The sequence below is a fragment of the Leptopilina heterotoma genome, unplaced genomic scaffold (genome assembly GCF_015476425.1).
Source record: "Leptopilina heterotoma isolate Lh14 unplaced genomic scaffold, ASM1547642v1 Lhet_111, whole genome shotgun sequence".
NCBI classification, from domain to species: Eukaryota; Metazoa; Arthropoda; class Insecta; order Hymenoptera; family Figitidae; genus Leptopilina; species Leptopilina heterotoma.
In genome coordinates, this window is record NW_025110830.1 from 590,166 (window position 1) to 612,291 (window position 22,126).

General features: G+C 24.7%; 3 protein-coding genes across 3 annotated transcripts in view; 2 read left to right on the forward strand and 1 right to left on the reverse strand.

Moving 5' to 3' along the window:
- The window catches only part of LOC122504567, a 92,564-nt gene extending 82,438 nt beyond the window's left edge, over positions 1–10,126 (reverse strand). Inside the window, exons 1-2 of the mRNA XM_043615729.1 lie at positions 9,754–10,126; positions 2,878–2,943 (exon numbers count right to left, since the gene is read on the reverse strand). Coding sequence (XP_043471664.1) covers positions 2,878–2,898 — 21 coding nt within the window. The 5' untranslated portion in view covers positions 2,899–2,943; positions 9,754–10,126. The remainder of the gene's footprint in view (positions 1–2,877; positions 2,944–9,753) is intronic.
- A 526-nt stretch (positions 10,127–10,652) lies between these two features.
- LOC122504634 lies at positions 10,653–21,006 on the forward strand. The gene is made up of 4 exons (XM_043615821.1): positions 10,653–10,835; positions 10,957–11,037; positions 11,248–11,393; positions 20,320–21,006. Exons 1-4 carry the CDS (start codon positions 10,772–10,774, stop codon positions 20,440–20,442), a joined length of 414 nt encoding a protein of 137 aa, XP_043471756.1. The 5' UTR covers positions 10,653–10,771; the 3' UTR covers positions 20,443–21,006.
- A 25-nt stretch (positions 21,007–21,031) lies between these two features.
- LOC122504627 (nicotinamide riboside kinase 1) lies at positions 21,032–21,709 on the forward strand. The gene has a single exon (XM_043615813.1). It carries the CDS (start codon positions 21,032–21,034, stop codon positions 21,614–21,616), a length of 585 nt encoding a protein of 194 aa, XP_043471748.1. The 3' UTR covers positions 21,617–21,709.
- Positions 21,710–22,126: the final 417 nt, after the last annotated feature.

The window sequence follows — 22,126 nt, forward strand, 5'->3', positions numbered from 1 at the left end:
ATCCTGCGATGAATTTTATTATTTATGAAAATAATTGAATAATTGCAAAGAAATTTATAAAAAATTGACAAATAATTGAATTCCTATGAAATTTTTATTATTTTACGAAAATAATTAAATGTTTGTGTAGAATTTTATTAGAATTTTTTTTAAATAATTGAATTCTTTTGAAAAATTTTATTAAAATAGTAGAAATTGAAAATCATTGAATTGGGGAAAATGTTTGAAAATAATTGAATTATCCCAAGAATTGTATTAAAATTTTTGAAAATAATTGAATTTCAGGGAAGAATTTTATTATTAATAAAGAAAATTGAAATTTTGACGATAATTTTTAAAAATTTTTGAACATAATTGAATTTTTGCGAAGAATTTTATTACTTTTGAAAATAATTGAATTTCTTCAAAATTTAAATATCATTACTTAATACTAAAAGTGCTGTTTAATTTTTTTGTTTCGAAAATTGTTTAATTTTGTTAATTATGCCTAAAGAAAATATTTGTTGACCCTTAACGTCGACGCTAAATTGCAGGGACCTAATTTAGAAAGTAAAAAAAATTCTCTTATTGAAATTAAACTTATAAATTTGCAATTACATACCATTTTATCAGAAATCGTGTGTATTCGCAGAATATACCCAAAAAAAAGTACATACACCGAATTGAAACTTCGACATATATAATTATTTTCGTAATCTCTGATTGTGATTCCAAAAATACACGTACATCATTAATTATATTTCCTTTTACGGAAATTTAAATCATGCATAATGAATCAAGACACTTCTAATTCAATGTACAAGAAGGACGATTTCATGTTCCTTTAATAGAATTTACGAGGAATCAAAGTTGGAGAGGAAATCTCTTCAATGAGGAACTTGAAGAGTCACGAAGTCATTAGTGGACATCAAGCAGCATGCCAATTGAATGAGAGGAACAATAAATTACACAAATCAGATGGAAGTTCTTTAACTCTTAAAATATTCTTCTTACTACTATATATGTTATCTTATAAGCAATGACTGGCTACTTTGCACAGAAACAGAAAAAAACACTATAGTCATTTATTGCAAACAACAATGACAAAAATATTTTCAAAATTTTCACTCCTAGAATTTTCATTCCTTTTGTACCTAAAGTTATGAACCATCAAATGAACGAAATTTATTTGTTTCTTCTTCAAATTAAAATTTTATTGCAATAATATTGCCAAGATTTTAGTGACAATATTAGTTAAATTATTAACTAATTCAGACTTTTGTCACCAAAAATCCTAAAAAATATTTTTTACCGCATTATATAAGCGTCAACTTGAAATTATCTCAAAATAACATTTCTTCATATATCGAGATTGAATATAACAAAAAAGTTAAATATTCATAACCTAATTTGAAAATAACCCAAAATGTTTTTAAATCTGATGACAGCTGTCATTGTTAATTACTTGTTTCACAATGATATTCGAAAGTGATCTTAATTAACCCAGAGAGAGAAAATCACCGTTGGACATATAGTGTAATTAATTGCGAATAAATATATATAATATTAGTAATTAATTATTGTTATAGGCATAGATTTTCATAATTATGCAGATTCATTACTTCATTAGAAGTTTAATGAGGATTTAATCGATATTTCCTGATGAATATTAAGCAAATGCATATTATTCGATTTTCAAATGACTACACTAATAAAACTACAACTATGAATGCTCAATTGGAAATTAAAATTTGTAACTAATATCCATATAATCTATGAATCCGATATGTTATCCCAATGCATTTACTATTTCTTTTTCAAATTCAAAATTTTATTATACCAATAATAACATTGCGTCAATTTTTTAAAAATAAACAATTTACAAAATTTGAAAATATTTAATTTAGATTTTTGATTTTTATTGAAGTAAATTATTAAGCTAAGTGTCGTCAAATGTTTTTTTTACGAAACCAAAAAAAAAATAAATAAAACGCCCTTTTTTGGGAGTTTTTAAGTTAAAAATTTACTTTGGAAAACGTTTTATCTCCCAAGGGAAATAAAAGAGGTGAAATTAGTGTCATTTTCATCTCTGAAAACCTCAATAAATAGTAGTTTTCGACACTATTTTCAGACATATTTTTAATTTTAGAAATTAAAAAATATTTTAAAATATTTACAATAAATAAAAAATAGGTAAAAATTAACAAAATGGGTGAAAAAATCGAAAAAAAGATGCAAAAATAAAAAAGGGACAGCAACCTCTCATGAAGAAGAGAAAAAATTCTTTAAATTAAACATTTATAATTTTATATTGATATTATGTAATTTTTTGATAAAAATAAAAAATACGAAATAATGAACTCGAAATTAGAAAATCTTGTATAACGTGTGATTAAATGAAAATTTGAAACCTTAATTTAAGGTGTGCTGTATATTATATATATATATTTAACTAAAACGCTGAGAGTAACGCAGGATGACATCCTCGATTCATATAGTCAGTGGTATTCATGATGCAAAGGGATCAAAGGTTAACTTTAGCCGAGAACGTTACTGTGGGCCGCGCGTGATATTGCAAATCGGCAAGTGACGTATCTCCCAACAGGACCAATTACCTTCTTCGGTTAAGGTAACCTATCATCGAAGGGAATGCAACGCAACGAAATTTGGTATGTGCGCGACTAATTTATTTTAAAAGTAAAAAGTTATTAATATCCCTTAAAGGGAAAATATATGTATGAAAAGCATGACGATCTTCATGAACACGCACTAAACGAGCAAATCGTACATTCCATATAAATAGAATATTATATTTATAATTCCTTTTTTCCAGAATTTAAAATTTAATTTTCACTCTTTATAATTTTTATACTAGAATAAAATATATTTGTTACTCACTCTTTTAAATCGCTGCACCATTTTGAAATGCTGCTGTTTCTGAATATTGAAGTCCTGAACGAGGTCCTGAAAAATAAAAAAATTTTCTTATTACAAAATGTGCAGATCTCAGAGTAACTAAATATTTATTATATCAATTAAATAAAAATGATATTAAATTATTATTATTATTAAAAAAATTCCAGGCACTATATAATTGTAAAGACCTTGACAAAATTTCTTAATATATTCATCATTTTTTTCTTTTTTATAAATTACTCAATAATAAAGAACACAAATTTCGTAACTATTGCAATGAAACAAATTGTATCAATAGAATGAACAAAAAAAAACTATTCATGTCAATAGAAGAAATTTACACAATTGTCATGGGTCTCACTTCATATATAGACAACAATTCTGGATAAAGTAATAAAATATTATTTCATAAAAGTAGTTCTACTAATTAAAGACACGTATCAAAAGTCAGGTAAAATTTATTTATTTAATTTGTAAATTACTAATTAATTAATTAATTAATTTTTTTAATTTAACAAATGAATTAACTTTTACAAAATTCATAGTAAAATCAAAATCGACAGAAATTTTTTTTTGAAAATTTTCACTATATTTATTGAGAGGCCGCTCAAAAAATACGTAACATTAACTAATAATTATTATTTTTATTAGATACCTATTAATTTAATTTAACTCTTATTATTATTTATTTACTATATTACTACTAATTATGATAAAGATAATAATTTAATTCTTATTTGAAACTAAACATAATAAAAATATTCCTAAAGTTCTGTACATTCGATCCACGCAAGTTTTAAACGTTCAGATGAACGAAACATTTTTTATTACAAATATTTTCAAAAATTACTGATTGTAATAAAAATTAAAAACCTAAATTGAACATTTAGAAGCATTTTAATTAATTTTTTATATAGTGACGCAAAATTATTGTGATAAAAATTTAATTTTAAGAAGAAATAAATAAATTTCATTCTCTGTTATTTCTTTTTCTAATTTTTAGTAGCATCGAAGAATAAATTATAAAATCTCCAAATACTTTATTAACACTTTTGAAATTAAATTAAAAAGAAATTAAAAATAAAAAACAGATTAAAATAATAAAAGATTTCGTTCATTAAACGTTTAGAACTTATGATACAAATAAAATTTTAACTAATTAATATACCTTCAACTTCATCTCGATCATCAGAAAATAGTTTCTTTGCCATCTTTCGATAACTGATGAAATACATTGGCGTGAAATTTAAATTTAAAGCAAAAAGAAAGCAAAATAATAGCAGTAAAAAATAAATTTCTATAATTTTGGTCTAATATTTAAATTCGAGACTTATATATACAGTTTTTCTCAAATAAAAAAGTTCTCTGAAATTAGTGTCGACACTAAATAAGCGTAAAAAAAAATGTTTCTTTATGTGAAACCAAAAAACTGAACGTCGACGCCGACTTCAGAAACCTAATAAAAATTCACCAAGAAAAAGGAATTTGTAATAAATCTTAAAAATTATTTAAATATTTTGCAATTAATTACCAAATGCATAATAAAAACGAATTTATTTTTCCACAGGTTCACAAAAATATTCCAATTTACTAAACTATACTCCACTATTTTATACATTCTAATGTCTAAAAATACCCACAATAAGAAGACAAAAGAATAAAACAACAATTTCAAAAATGGATAACATGCTAGCTACAAATCAACTGAATGCAGTACAATTGATATCAGTTTTCAGTTACCTGAACGCACTCAGTGATTATTTATTTATTGAAAATTATCTAACAGCAGATGATCAATATAAACAAATCCCAGTTGTTAACGCCCTTTATAAATTTTTAGAAGAAAATCATGATAATCAAAAAATGAAAGTAAAACTCATTAGGAAATTATTACAAGGCAGTGACTTATACGGAGAAAAAGAAGATGAAAATTTAGATGAAACTTTTGTTAACTCAATGTTTGAGTACATTATCAGTTCTCTTGTATTTAACAAATATGGAAATATTTATGGATTTTTAGCAGATGTTGTTAGTAGAGCTTCAAGTAAAAATGTCAATGATTTGCAGAGCGAAATATTGAATACTCTAAGAACTGCAAAATTTCAAAACGAATATGGCGAAAAATCGATTCTCACTGTTGAAGCAGCAAAAAGAATATTTACAGACTTAATATTGCCACTTTTTCCAAATACTAAAAATAATGTTGATATATTATCTCTTGATTATATGTATGCACAGGCTGGTTTAATTTTTCTCCGAACTGGCACACCAAACACTATCTACTATAAAAATTTAAAGAATAACAAAACTACTGTTCCGAATCAAAATATTTCATTTGATGAATATGTAACAATAGGACATATTTTAAAAAATTCTCTTAATAACGAAAACATACGTTTTATCAGTTATAAAGCTTTTGCTCTGCCAGCTCTCTTTTATTACGTTACTACAGTATTTCTTGGAGATGAAGAAATAAGAACTGTGGTATTTGATCCATTATACTGGAAAGCAATTTACGAACATTTTCAGACTTATCTAGATGAAATATTGAACAATATAGGGAAAATATTAAAATATGATACTAAATATCAAATACACAGTTCGTTATCAAACTTTAAGAATCGTGTTACAATAGCTAAGTCCATTTTAGAAAAACAATGCAATCTCTCTAATGATAATTTAGAGCAGTTAGAAAAAATACAGCAGTATTTATATTTCCCCGAAATTACTAAATGTGATGGAGGACATTTATTACCCAATATAACAGAATTGTTCATGTATTATGTAGGGAATGTCAGTGAAGCGTATAAAAAACATGATATAAAAGCAATGCAACATTCTTTTGGAGTACCCTTTCTCAGAAATTTAAAATACGATGAAGTAACTATACAATTACTGGCACCAGATGACAAGATAGTACGCGGTATTTTTGATAGCAGTAAACGAATACCATACGATTTATTTGTCTTTTATTACCCTGAAAATTCAACTGCCGATTTTTATGCATTAATGCGAGAAGATTACACTGCAAAATTAATTAAAGAGTCAGATGATCCTGAAGGTTTTCAAAAGAAAACTGGTCTCAATGTTCAAATGTTACTGCAACATCGTTTTCATAGAATAAATTTAAAATCATCCGAACAAACAATGGAATCATTTTGGGAAAATTTTATAACCTATAAACAACAAAGACTAAAATCATATCTTATATTTTCAAGTGGCAGATCAACATTGGGTGAATGGTGGAAGGAATTTGGATTAACTATGGTACCATTATATACATGTTTGGTATCAACAAACGAAAAAAGTCTTAAAGAAAAAATTTGCCTAATGGATGAAATTAATTTTTCACAAAAATTGACTGAGGATATGACTGCAATATTAACAGATGGAGATACACGAAAATTTTTAAAATCACTAGACACAACATTTAAAAGTGTACAAATCTTTTCAATACTTAATCAAACATATTCACCAATTAAAGAACCAACAGATATTGATCTTATAAAGAAATTTGTATTACACTTTGGAGAACCTGGTTTTGAACTAACATTCATGAAAGAGAAAGCCATAATATTGATACTAACAGTCCTTAATACTCTGAAAAAAAATCTTGACGATTCCTTTTTGTATGTTAAAAATATTATCAACAATATGTTACTGTTGAAAACTAGAGATTCTAAATCAATTAGCTACGTAGGAGAACAAAGTCAAAATTTGATCGTAAATACTGAAAATATCCATGGCGATACTGGTTTTGGTTACAGATATAAGCATTTGTCTTTCAATAAAACTGCACAATTACGAACTAATTATCAAGATAAAAAACAAATATTCGTAACGCTATTCAATAATTCAGTCAGTGAAAAGCTATACGTTAATGCCGAAAATTGGAAAAATGATAATTTGTCCTCTCTACTGTACGAAACCAATAATCATCTTAAACCCATAAGCACAAAAATTTTATTTTCTGGATCATCTGTACATGCTTTCAACTATAAAAACTGTGAAATTCAATCATACCTACAACATTCAGCACCTCTACATGGATGTCGCCGATTTTCTCGTTCCCGTAAGAGGGACATTGATCTAAATAGTTGTTTAAAATTAGCCTTATCAAGAAATGCGAATCTAACAAGCGACATAGTATTAAAAATATTGGAAAAATATCTATTTCCAACAAGTGAGGGAATTGCTAAACAATTTATAATGGATTGGACAAATACTACAGATTTAAAAATTCCCGAATGGAGTAAAAAATATATCATCACAAACTATCCTCTTCTCTCTAAATTAAGAAACGATTTTCATCTTGACGATAGTAATTTAACAAACTTTGATGGTGAATTAAAAATTGATATAATTTACACATTTAAAGAAAGACAACCCATTGAAAATGGAATTAACGTACAAAGTATAATTAAAAGTTTTAATGATCAACAAGCACGTTATGTTGCAAAATTTGAAGATTACTATGCTATACGAAACTTTGCGACAACAGGATATACAAGAATAACAGAAGATACAATTGAAGCGAGAATGATGAAAAAGGCCTTATATAAATTAGCAATTAGACAATCAGACGATCCAAGCAACGAATTTAATAAAATTTTATATAGAATTGAATCCAAACCATTAGAAATTATTAAAAGAACAATAAAATTTAGTAAATCTATTATTTTCAAGAAATTTACTACTGCATTCGTAAGTAAAGAAATTGCCATGAAATTGGTCCCATTACCAGCAACTGGATTTGGAACCATTTTATACGAAATTAATTTTTCTAATAACTACGTAAGAGCAAAAATATTGAAACATTTTTTAACTGAGATAGAAGAAATAATTCTTTTACCTGGAAGTGAATTTGAAATTATAGAATATACAGATACTTTTATTAAAGGATTAGGAAATAGTTTGATTTTAAAACTTCGGTACGTAAGCGATGATAATGATAAAATCAAATGGTACCAAAATATCATGAATGAAATACAGAGTATTAATTCTAAGTGATTCAAAAAAAATTTATGATTTAAAAAATTTGTTTATTACATATTTATTCAAAAATTGAACTAATTTAAAAAAAATTCAAGTATACATTTTTCAAGGACTAACTTCTTCAGAATTTTTAATTAAAAATATTTACCAATAATTGTAAATTTTAATTTGAAATCATTCAGGGTGGTCACAAGTTTCAGTTTATCAATTTCCCTGAAATTTTCCTAACAATTTACTGACATTAAAATTATTTTCCCTGACAAAATTCTATTTACAGGAAAATAAGTAAAATTTATTAAAATTTAAAAAATCCTAAAAATTATTATAAATATAACCCTTCATGAATTCAATTATTTTCTTTTCAACTAAACTTCATCTCTAAATAAATTATTTTAAATAATTTTCCGAAAGTTCTTCGAGAATTCAATTATTTAAATCCAAAAATTCAATTTTTTATAATAATTGTAACTGTCTTAGTTTTTTTTCTTATAAGTTATTAATGTACCTATATTTTCATAAAACTATAATAAAGAAAATTTAAAATTAATTTTTTAAAAATGTTTTTAAATATTTTTTGGAAAATTATTAGTTTTTCAATTATCCTATTGAATTGAAAAATTTCCAAACAATTCAAATTTGGTAAAATATTTTAAAAATAATCTAATTTTTAAAGAATTTTATATAATTATAAATATGACTATGATTTCTCAAAAATTTTAATAAGCCTAAAAAAGAAATTTTTCATAAATTTTTATTTACTTTGTTTAAAGATAATTGAATCTAAAAAAATTATGATAATTCTAAGAATTAGTTTTTAATATTTAAAAATATTTTAATGTAATTTTTCGAAAATAATTGAATTTCTTAAAAGAATTTTTATATAATTCACAAAAACTAATTAATTTTTTAATGAATTTTAATTAAAAATTTTGAACATGATTTTTTTCTCCAAAATATTAAAAATAGTTCTAAAATGTTATTATTTTTTATATGTTTTTGAATTTTCGGAAATATGTAATTGAAAGTACTGAAAATATTGAATTTTAAAAAATTAGAAGTTAATTTTCATTAATTTTTATTTTTAAATGTTCATTTAAAGATTTTTCATTAAAATTTTTGACAATTCAATTATTTTCAAAATTTTGGAATTAAAATTCTTCCAAAAGTTGATTTTTTAAAATTGTAAAAAAATATTTGAAAAAAATTACTTATTTTCAATTAAATTTTACAAAATTTCAATTATTCAAAATGATTTTTATAATTAGACAAATGTGAAAGATTTGTTTACAATTATTTTTCGAGAAAGTCGCAATTTTTTTAAATAAGTCGAAAAAAGCCTCAATTTTCTTAATTCCCCTGACAAAAAATTTGTTTTCCTGCCATTTCCCTGTCATTTGATATTCAATTATTTATAAAAATTACTGCTGTAAATTCTCCAAAATTATTTTCATATTTCATAATTTTAATTCATTTATTTATTTTCTATATAATTTTCAATTAATATTAAATTAAAATTATTTAAAATTCTTAATTTCAATTTGAAATTTTCGAAATTCAATTATTTAAAAAGAACTGTAATTCCTACTCTTATAAAAATAAATTATTTTTGGAATTTGTAATCAAAATTATTCATTAAATAATTTATGAATAATAATTTTATGATAAAATTTAATTACTTTAAATTAACTCAATTTCATATTTTGTAAAGTTCAATTATTGTCAAGCAAAATCAGCTTTGATAATATAATATAATAAATGAAAATTTAAGTTTAAATGCTTAAATTTTGTTAAATTATTAAATTAGTATTAGTAATATTATCTAATATATTGATAATTTAAACAAAACATCACAACTATACTCACACTCACGTGCTGGGAATTAAAGGTTATGTTCACCTCCGAATTTTTCAAAAATCATCCAAAAAAACTACTGCACTATAATATTTTGGTATATGTAATACTCATCATTCTTCTGCACTTTATTTATTTTATGTGTAAAACAACTGTAAATAGAAAACTCGGAAAATAAAACGAAAATTTACTTGCAAAAAAACACGCGTTGTCTTCAGCGACGACGATGCACCATCAACTTTCTTTTAAAAATCATTCACTACTTTCAATTATTTCTGCTATTAATTCACGACTATTCACATTCACGAATATTAAAATTTGTAATGTTTTTATAAAATATAGTTTTGAACACACGAATTAAATGCTTTATTTATTTACAATAAAGTAGATGTACGATGAAACCAGTGAAACACAGAGAATTCTACAAAGTTAAGTTTGAAGCAGTTTGAAGTTAGAAGACTGACATTGTAACCAACTACAAGAAAATAAAAATTATAAATAACAACAGTTTTTTAAAAAAGAACTATCCTTTCTGTATATTATTTATCCTTCACGAAATTTAAAAGTAATTTATTTATCACTTTTATTTTTATGTTAATAAACAATACACTTTTTAAGAATATTCTTAACAATTCAGAGGTTATTATTTTTTGTTGGCAACATTGTTACGTACTACCACCCACTTCCGTTTGATTTTTAATTTTAAATGAAAATAAAACAGATTTTTAATATCTTTCGTAATTAAACCTAATATACTAGATTAAACAAAGTAAACAATACATTTTACAGAAAATAATTCTCATCTCTATAATAATAAATTAAATAATCGAAATTGATTATACTTTTATTATTTACGTCAAAGAATTGAACACATAGAGTATTGATAAAGTAGATTTCTTCTCTAACCATTAGTGTCTTGCCGTGCTGTAACGTGCTCTCTGTCTTTGTATATAAAAGTATCTCCCATGTGTTTTATGTTTTTTAATTTTGTTTTTTATGACAAAAAAAAAGAAATTAATTTATTTTAGAAATGTCTAATTCTCTCGTTCAAAAGAGTCTGGATATACTAGATTCCGAAAAAGTAGTTAAACAAGGTAAGTTTCCTTCAAGGTTAATATCAATATTTCTCTTTAAGTACAATAATCAATAAATAAACAACTATTCGATTATTAATTAACGAAAATAATGAATAAATAATTTTATTGACTCTTGCAGGGAAAATAAGAAAAGCAGACAAGGGAGTATTGGATTTAATTCCAGTCAATCATAGACTAACCTCAAAGCGGAGCAAGTCACGTATGTTTTTAAGGTTTTTAATTTTACTAATTTGCATATCTATAATAATTTGTTACAAATTCTAACCAAAATCAATAGTAATTCACTATGTATATTTTTAATTGTTATATTGATGAATATATTTTACAGTAAAAGAATTATTAAACTACAAATTTAGAAATGAGACGACAACAACTGTCAAAAATTAAAAACCCAAAATTTTATTTGCAGGTAAAGATATATTGAAAAAACCAAAAAGAGTCACTGTTTATCAGGCTAAAAAGCAATTAGAAGTGAAGTCGGACCCCATTGCAGAGAATATTAAAACACTTCTTTACTTTAGCAGAACTTCCTTTGATTCCAATACAGAAGAAAAGGTAAATTGTCATCGATTTAAATAAACTAAAATTTAATACAGTAGAACCTGTCGAAATGCGCAACTCAATTTTTTTTATTTTATTACAGTAGACAATGTTTGCAAAATTATTGCATAAATGAATTTTATTATATTTTACAATATTCTGGAACTGACAAGGCAATTAGACAATATTGAAAATTGTAAAAAGATTGCAAAAATTGAGTTGCATTCAAACAGATTCTACTGTAATAATCTTGTAATACAAACAAAATATTAAATAATTATATTATTTATTTAACAGGGTTGCTACAAAAATTTAATTTTGTTTTTCCCTGATTTCCAGACAAATTTTTTTCTTTTTCGTTTATTCAATTAATTAATTAATTATATATTAGAAAATAGAAACATGAAATAATTTTTTTAAAAATTCAGTTAAACTTTTTCAAAAAAATTAATTCTCCAAAATTTTTAGTTAAAAGTATGAAAAATTCAGATTTTCAAAGATTTGCCCAGTGATAAAATCATTATTATTTTATATTATAAAAATATTGTACTTCTTCAAAATTATTTCCACCATTTCAATTCAATTATTATTGTCAAGAATATTTAACTAAAATGCTTCCTTAAATCGATTATTTTTAATAATTTTCGAAAAAGTTCTTACAGAATTTTCAAATCCATTATTTTTAATAATTTTTGAAAAAGTTCTTTGAGAATTTTCAAATTCATTTCTTTATAATTCAATTTTACAAAATTTCAATTATTCGGAAATTCTTCAATTAAATATAATTATATTAGAAAAAAAAACTTCAAATAATTTTTAAAAAATCCGCAATTGAACTTATTCAAAACAATTAATTTCACAGAATTGTTAGTTCAAAATTTAGAAGATTCACATTTTCAAGGATTTTAATTTGAACCCTTTCAAAATTCAATTATTTATAAAAAAAATCATGCTATAATGCTTTTAATATTCAATTATCTAAAATTTTAACTGAAATTCATTTTTAAATCAATTTTTATAAGAAAGATTTAAAAGATAAAATTTTTCTAAAAAGAATTTTACTATTTATGAAAATAATTGAATTTTTGCGAATAATTGAATTATTAAATTGTATTAAAAATAATTGAAATCCTGCGATGAGTTTTATTATTTATGATAATAATTAAATTTCTAAAAAGAATGTTATTATTTATGAAAATAATTGAATTATTGAGAAGAAATTTATAAAACATATGTAAATAATTGAATTTCTGTGAAATTTTTATGATAATAATTAAATGCTTGCGTACAATTTTATCAGAATTTCTATTAACCAATTGAATTCTTTTGGAAATTTTTTGAAAATAATTGAAATTTTGACAAGAATTTTATTTAAACTAGCAACATATACCTCACTCGCTAACGCTCGTTCGGTTGTATTTAAACTTATTAGTTTTTACTTATTTTTTTTTTTTTATTTGAACTAAGTAAATATTTACTGGACATAAATATTTTAATTTATGGTATCTATTAAATAGTTATTTGAACCAAATACAAATTACTTAAGTCAATTAAATAGAATAATTTAATTTAATAAATATTGCTTTAAATCAATTATAAAAATTACTTGATTAAATAATGCATAGTTTTTAATTAAAATAAATATTTATTTGCATCAATAAAATAATTTTTTTGAAATAACTAAACTTAGAAGGTTAGATTTTGAATGTTAGCCTGATTCTCTGAATAATTAGTAAGAAAAGGGCGAAGATACGTCCATTCTTTTCTTACTAATAGGATTTTCTGTAGGTAATGATCAGGGTGTTTTTTTGAAATTTTTACTGCACTATTCTTACGCATGTCACCGTCACCAATATTGTTACAATATATATTGTAACAATATTGTTACAACAAAGTCTAGACTTTGGGTTTTTGCAAGTCTAGACAATATAGTTGTATAATAATATAAATTTTTCTTTCTAAACCAGAATTTGAACATTTACAAAATTAAAACCTTATAGTGGTTAGAAAATGTAAAAAATTATTAATATTTATAAAAATATAAATTATTTTATTTAAAATCATTGTGTAATAAGACAAAAATTATGAAGTGACATTTACAAAAAATGTCATTGTACATTATACGAAATGTTATTTTTACGTATTCTCTTACTAAACCTTTCATTTTCGTCCGCTATCCAGGATTCGCCATTTTGTATTTTTAAAAAGTGACTTTGGATTCATAATCAGTGGAATTTTACTGAAAATCAGTTGAAAAGTACTAAAATATCAGTCATTCTTCACTGATTATTATTTTATTGTGATTTATTTATTAATATTGTAAATTTCTGTCAAACAAATAATTTTACTAAAAGTCAGTTGAAAATTACACTTACAGTAGTGTTTCATTCGAGCAACACGATCCGAGAAACGAACAAAAAACGATTTTCTTTTTGTTTTGATAACCAAGCTGTCATGTTCGCTCGTCTTATTGAAGTAAATTTTCATAAATGTTTATTTACATTATTCGAAGATAATTAAATCTTAAAAATTACTATAAAAAAATTCTAATAATATTAGTTTTTAAAAATATTATAATGTTATTTTTCGAAAATAATTGAATTTCTTAAAATAATTCTTATATCCTAATTTACCTTTAAAAATTTTTTTTAAATTTTTGGTAATTCAATTATTTTCAAAATTTGCAATTAAAATTCTTCAAAAAATTGTAACAAAATACTTGAAATAAATTAATTATTTTCAATTAAATTTTGCACAATTTCAACTATTCAAAAAGGTTTCTATTGTAGACATATTTGAAAAATTTAATTGTGTTAAAAAATTATTCAAAGAAATCTAAGTATACTTATTTTTAATTATCTATAACTTAATCTATTGAATTTAGAAAAATTACATCAAGAGGACAAAACTTTGTTCTTTCGTCTACTTTTGAATAATGTTTAGAAAACTAAATTTTTATTAATGTTTATTAAAAAATTATTTTATACCTAAAAATGTTAAATTTTTTTAATTTAGGCATGATTACAATCACAGGCACACAAAAAAAAGTTGTCTGTTCATTGAACAAGACCTACATGTCTTATAGTATTTTGGCCCCCTGAATACGAATATGAAGTCAGAATTGCTCCAGCACCCTCTGTTTTTTTTAAATCGAAAAAACTACCCTTAAGTCTAAAATTCAAGAATTAAAGTAAAAAAAAATAAAAACACGGCTTTCTTCGGAGTAGAAGAATATATTTGTGCGTTTTCTTCTTTCAACAACTCAAATAATGTCAAAATTGCTCCACCACCCCTGTTTTTTTAAATAGGAGAAACTACCCTTAAATCTAAAATTCAAGAACTAAAGTCAAAGAATGAAATAACCACTTTTTTGCGAAGTAGAAGAATATATTTATGCGTTTTCTTCCTTCAACCACTCAGAAATATTGTCAAAATTGCTCCACCACCCCTGTTTTTTTAAATGGGAGAAACTACCCTTAAATCTAAAATTCAAGAACTAAAGTAAAAAAATATGAAATAACCGGTTTTCTTAGGAGTAGAAGAATATATTTATGCGTTTTCTTCCTTTAACCTCTCAGAAATAATGTCAAAATTGCTCCACCACCCCTGTTTCTTTTAAATGGGAGAAACTACCCTTAAATCTAAAATTCAAGAACTAAAGTCAAAGAATGAAATAACCAGTTTTTTTGCGAAGTCGAAAAATATATTTATGCGTTTTTTTCTTTCAACAATTTAGAAATAATGACGAAATTGCTCCATCACCCCCTGCCCTTAAATCTAAAATTCAAGAATTATAGTAAAAAATGATATAACAGGTTTTTTCCAAAGTAGAAGAATATATTTATGTACTTTTTAAAAAAGCATCAGCATTGCTTCATCACCCTCTTATTGATTTATATTGAAAAAACTACCCCTTTAAGTATGAACCCAGAGTATACTAACAACAATAAAAACAATTAGTTTTAGACAAAAGCATACGTTCCTTTATTTTTGTTCTCATAACTAAAAAGCAGAATCAGAGTTAATTTATCATTATTTGTTGTTGAAAGAAGAAAACGCATATTCTTCTACTCCGAAGAAAACCGGTTATTTCATTTTTTTTCACTTTAGTTCTTGAATTTTAGATTTAAGGGTACTTTCTTCGATTTAAAAAAAAGTAGGGGTGGTGGAGCAATTTTGACATTATTTGAGTTGTTGAAAGAAGAAAACGCATAAATATATTCTTCTACTCCGAAGAAAGCCGTGTTTTTATTTTTTTTTACTTTAATTCTTGAATTTTAGACTTAAGGGTAGTTTTTTCGATTTAAAAGAAAACAGAGGGTGATGGAGCAATTCTGACTTCATATTCGTATTCAGGGGGCCAAAATACTATAAGACATGTAGGTCTTGTTCAATGAACAGACAACTTTTTTTTTTTAATAATAAAAATTAAAAATAATTATTTTTAATTTTTATTATTTAAATACACAATTAAAAATAATAATAATACTCCGCAAAAAAGCCCAACTAATAGAAAAATAAAAAAGTAGGTTAATTTTAAATTTAGATCCAACTATTACAATGTTATAGATTTATTAAGTAATATATAACAAGTAATATTATATATATTTCTCTAAATAAAGATGTCTATTGACTTTTTAAAATTGATTTTCTTAAAAATTTCTTTATTAAAAGTATTAATATTTAAATTTTATACCTAGTAATTGCTGTTTTAAAAAATCAATCCGGGAATATTTATTTTTGGTCCGGGAATTTAAAAATAATAATTCACTAGACACCTTGAATTAATTTTTAACTTGATATAATAATTTTAATTCACTAAAATGAATTTAATTTTAGTTTTTAATAGAATTAATAAAAAAGAATTTAAATGTTTTTGGATATCGATTTTTTTCAAAAAATAGGTTATTATTGTATTATTTTTAGTTGTCAGTTATGGGAAAGTCGAGAAGCAGTCGAGAAGTTCGGTCGATGACAATTAGAAAATTAGACGATACGATTTGACAATTAACAAAAGAATAAACAAGATGATCGTTTGAAAACCAAAGACGATAACCAAATAATCGCTCGAAAAAATGAAATTCTCGGATCGAAGTGAAACACTAACTTACAGAAATATAAGTCATTTTTCACTGATTATCCATTTAAAAAATTATTGTTGATGTCTGCCAAACAAATACAGGGTTGCCACGGACCTGGAAAACCTGGGAAACCCGGAATTGTCATGGAATTTTTTTTCAGTCATGGAAAACCTGAAAAATCTGGAATTGTCAGGGAATTTTATAAAGCCTGATACTAAAAGCTCAATTTTTTGTATTTGAGTCGTAAAAATTTCAAGTTTTCAAGTTGACATACAACTTTTTGATTTTAAATTTAGTGCTTACAATTGAAATCAATATGGCATTTCTAAATTTTAGTTTCTTTTGGTCTCTATCTTCCTTTAAATAATTTTTAAATTAATACATTTTAGAAACCCCAAAATGTTATGAAACTGAAGCTACCAACTTTTATGCAATGAAAATTTTTTCTTTTGCTAATTGTTTTTTAATGTAAGAAGCCCTTTAAAAAATTGCAATCGAAAAAAATTGCTTCTGAAGCAAGGAAATAATAATTTAGTTAAAATTTCGGGATATTTGGAAAATCTACGAAAAAATAATTAAAAATCACTAATTTCCTTGCCTTCCTTAGATCCTCTTACAATTTTTTTAAATGACTTGTCACATTAAAATAAATAATTTGTAAAAGAAAAAATTGCTTATGAGGTGAGGAAATAATAATTTTGTTTAAATAATATATGGATTTTTCGAAAATCTGTGTAAAAAATCAAAATTAATAATTTCCCCGACTTCGATCTTTTAAAATTTTTTAAAAGGCTTCTAACATTAAAATAAATAATTAGCAAAGAAAAAATTGTCATTGAATAAAAGTAGGTAACTTCAGTTTCATAAAATGTGACGCGATCTGAAGAAAGGGACCTTAGAAGCAAAAAATTATAGGTTATGTTTGCAATTTTTTAAATGAAAATACAAAAAAAGGATCAACTGTCAATATAAATCATTAAAGTTTAAGTCTTCATTAAAACTAAAATATTTAATAAACACTGATTTTAATTCGAAATAAGTAAAAAGAAACTTTCAAACAAGAAAAAAGTAACTCTAACCCAACCTTAAAATGATTTGCTTCTAAGGTCCCTTTCTTCAGATCGCGTCACAAATGTTATTAAAATGCTTTTTAAAATACTGGTTTAATAATTGTGAAAAATTCTAAACTTAACTAAATTTTTAAATTTAAAAAGATTTGCTCCTCATCTTTCTTCGGAGCGTATCTCAAATAACCTTACAAATTTTAACTTAATTTTTTGTTAATAATGAAATTAAAAATTAATAACTTATTTTGTTAACAATTTACTTAAAGGATTTTATACTTTTTGTCGTAATTAGCTAAAAACATACCAAAACAATTTTATTTCTGGTTTGGAATTTTTTAAGAAATGGTCTGGAAAACCTGGAAAAGTCATGGAATTTTAAAATCGATGTCTTGTGGCAACCCTGAAATAAATAAGTAAATACACAAGTAAATAAATAAGTTCCATTACAACACAGACAGCGCAGCATTAGCGAGTGAGGTATTTACGTATATTTAAAAAAATTTCAACAGACACTACGTGCATCAACGAACCTTAAAAAATTCAACAATTTATATTATCAATCGTTTATTAAATCTATACATATATGTGATTTGTGTATATGTAGGAGTTTATGTCTGCATATGAGCAGTATACATGTGTATGTAATTTATGAACATGTGTGAGTATACATGTACATGTGATTAGTGTATATGTGTGAGTATACATGTGTGGGTGTTATGCGCGCATGCTTGATATTCATAGAACACTACTGCGCATGCCTGATATTCATAGAACACTACTGCGCATTCCTCACATTGATAGAACACTACTGCGCATGCCTGACATTCATAGAACAATAGTGCGCATGCCTGACATTGATAGAACACTACTGCGCATGCCTGATATTCATAGAACACTACTGCGCATGTCTGATATTTAAAGAACACTACTGCGCATGCGTAATATTGACAGAACACTACTGCGCATGCGTAATATTGACAGAACACTACTGCGCATGCCTAATATTGACAGAACACTACTGCGCATGTGTAATATTGACAGAACACTACTGCGCATGCGTGGCACTAATAGAACACTACTGCGCATGTGTAATATTGTCAGAACACTACTGCGCATGTGTAATATTGACAGAACACTACTGCGCATGCGTAACAGTGATAGAACACTACTGCGCATGTGTAATATTGACAGAACACTACTGCGCATGCGTAACAGTGATAGAACACTACTGCGCATGCGTAACAGTGATAGAACACTACTGCGCATGCGTAACATTGACAGAACACTACTGCGCATGCGTAACATTGACAGAACACTACTGCGCATGCGTAACATTGATAGAACACTACTGCGCATGCGTAACATTGACAGAACACTACTGCGCATGCGTAACATTGACAGAACACTACTGCGCATGCGTAACATTGACAGAACACTACTGCGCATGCGTAACATTGACAGAACACTACTGTGCATGCGTGACATTGTGAATATGTATACATTTGTGTTAATATTATTTTTAAAAGATATACATATATATACGGCTAGGGTCGGTCGGTCGGTCGGTCGGTCGGTCGTTCTTCAACTTAATATAATAAGAGATTTTTGAAAATAATTGAATTTTGGAGAAGAATTTTTTTTGTTTATGAAGATATTTGTTCCGTACGTTTCTTAAATATTGCTTTTAATATTCAATTATAATCTAACATTTTAACTGAAATTCATTTTTAAATCAATTTTTATAAGAAAATTCTACTACAATTCAATTATGCATTTAAATACAAAAAAGACAATTTATTGAATAATTGAATGTTTTTTAAAATTTAATTCTCATAAAGCATTTTATCAACAAATTTTTAAATAATTCAATTCTTTTGACGAATTTTAATAAAAATTTTTAAGAATAATTACATTTTTCGACGAATTCTATTAAAATTGTAAAATTAAAGATAATTGAAATTCTGCGATGAGTTCTATTTATTTATGAAAATAATTGAATTTCTAAAAAGAATTTTACTATTTACGAGAACAATTGAGTCTTGTAAAAATTTTATTATTTATGAAAATAATTTAATGATTGCGAAGAAATTTATCAAAAATTTGCAAATATGTAATTGAATTCCTGTGAAAGTTTATTATTTATGAAAATAATTGAATGATTGCGAAGAAATTTATAAAAAATTTGCAAATAATTGAATTCCTGTGAAATTTTTATTATTTTATGAAAATAATTCAATGTTTGCGTAGAATTTTATAAGAATTTTTTTTAAATAATTGAATTCTTTTGAAAAATTTTATTAAAATAGTAGATATTGAAAATCATTGAATTGAGAAAATTTTTTGCATATAATTGAAAGGATGATCCAATTGAAATTTTACCAAGAAATTTATTAAATTTTTTGAAAATAATTGAATTTCGGAGAAGAATTTTATTTATTTTTTTTTATAAAGATATTTGATATTTTGACGAGAATTTTTTTTTAAATTTTTGAACATAATTGAATTTTTGCAATTATTTGCAACTTCTCCAAAATGCAAATTTTTTTTAGTGTTTTTAACTAAAATTTTTCTATAAATCCATTATTTTTAATTAGATACATATATTAAAGAATTTATCTAATTTCGAAAGAATTTGAAATATTACAATTTTTCAAAAATCTAATTTCTTTAAAATTTCTAATTAAATTAATTCAAAATTGTGTCAACTCTGTTTGATAATATTAATAAATTTAATTATTAAATAATATTTAATTATTATGAAATTATTATTAATTATTAAAACTATTTATTTAGCTACTCGAACGTGTTGTGAAGAATCAATCTACCTCCAAAGAAAAAATTGAAAAACCTGAAACTTCTGTTTTCACCGAAGAGGATCATAAAAACTTTCAACTTGAATACCTGAACGAGGAATAATTGAAAAGAAATTTCTCCAATTCACAGTAAATTATGTTAGATAGTGACCACGAAAAGGGAAAAGCTATTTTAATAGTAACTTCTGCAATTTTCCTATATTACACCATTTGGGTAATTGGCCTCCCATTTATCGATGACAATCGCCTTAGATATTTATTTTTTTCCAACAACACGGCTATAATGATACCGGCAATTACCGGATTTTGTTTAATTGGTGGATTAATGCTTTTTACTGCGTACCACATAAGGCCTTATCTTAATAATCGAAGAATCACAGAAAATAAAAATAAATAGTGATTTGATTTGAATAAAATTAAGAGAGAGAGTGAAAAAAAATTAGATTTCTATTTTCATAGAAAAAAAAATTTTCTTTTTTATTCTTAAAATTCCCGCGCTGATATTAAATACCGAATATATTTAATATCGAGTTTACCATCTTGTATACGAGGCGTAAAAAATTATGTAATTTGATTTATTATCAAGGGTAACCTTGAACTAAATATTCTTTTTAAACGTTTGCCCACAGCTCTTTACTTTTTTATTAAATTAGCCGCAGTATTATTTCTTTCTCTCATCTCGAATAGACAAAATGGAATGGTTAGTGATTGGAATATCGGGTGTCACGTGTAGCGGAAAAACAACGTTGGCCAGAAAACTTCATCAAGATTTTAAAAATTCGATACTATTTGAACAGGACACTTACTTTCTGCCAATTGACAATCCACGACATGTTTGGGTTAAGGAATTGAATCACATAAACTTTGACATTCTTCCCAGTTTGGATATGAAGAAAATGTATTCTGACATTCGTCGAATTCTCGATGAAAAGCCTTTGAAAAGTGTTGTTGGCGCGTCTGAAACGGAAAAAAATATTTTCATTATTGAAGGATTTTTGATATTTGATTACAAGCCAATATCGGACTTGTGTAGTCTTAAGTACTTTCTCACATTGGAGAAAGAAGAATGCTTTAGACGTCGTGAATTACGAGTCTATGATCCACCAGATGGACCAGGTTATTTCGATAAGGTTGTTTGGCCGGAATATGTGAATCATAAGACAGCGATAATGAATAATAAGGAATTGGCGTCTATTCAATTTTGCGATGCATCGAACAGTCAGGAAGAAGTGTATAAAACAGTTCTCAATGATATAAAAATAAATTTAAAGAATTAAAATCAACTCTTATGCTTTCACAATTTTTATTTAAGTATTATTACAAAAATCGTTTTAAATTGTAGATTTTCTTTAAATAAAAGCAAAAACAAACTTGTTTATTTTTGTTTCCTTTTTCTTTCCTTTTTTTTTTACTTGATAAATTGAGCCATTGTTTACGATTTTGAAATTGTATTGTAAGAAATTACAAATAAAACATTCTTCTTAAAACTAAGTATTACAATTCTAACGTTAAAGGCTTTGTTCAGTACTGTTAATTTTTTTTTTAGAACTTGTGAATATTTTTTTTTATTAAACTGTAAATATTAAAGAAATTGAAAAATATTTACAAAACATATTTATATCTGAATGTTAGCAAAATTTTAAATGTTATTTAATGAACGAGAAAAAAAATGCAGTAGATTAAAAAGCAATAAATTCATTTAATGTTTCTTAAAATCTTGGAAAATTTATACGGTTAATAAAATATTGAATTTTAAATTACGATTTTAATATAAAAAGCCATTTAAA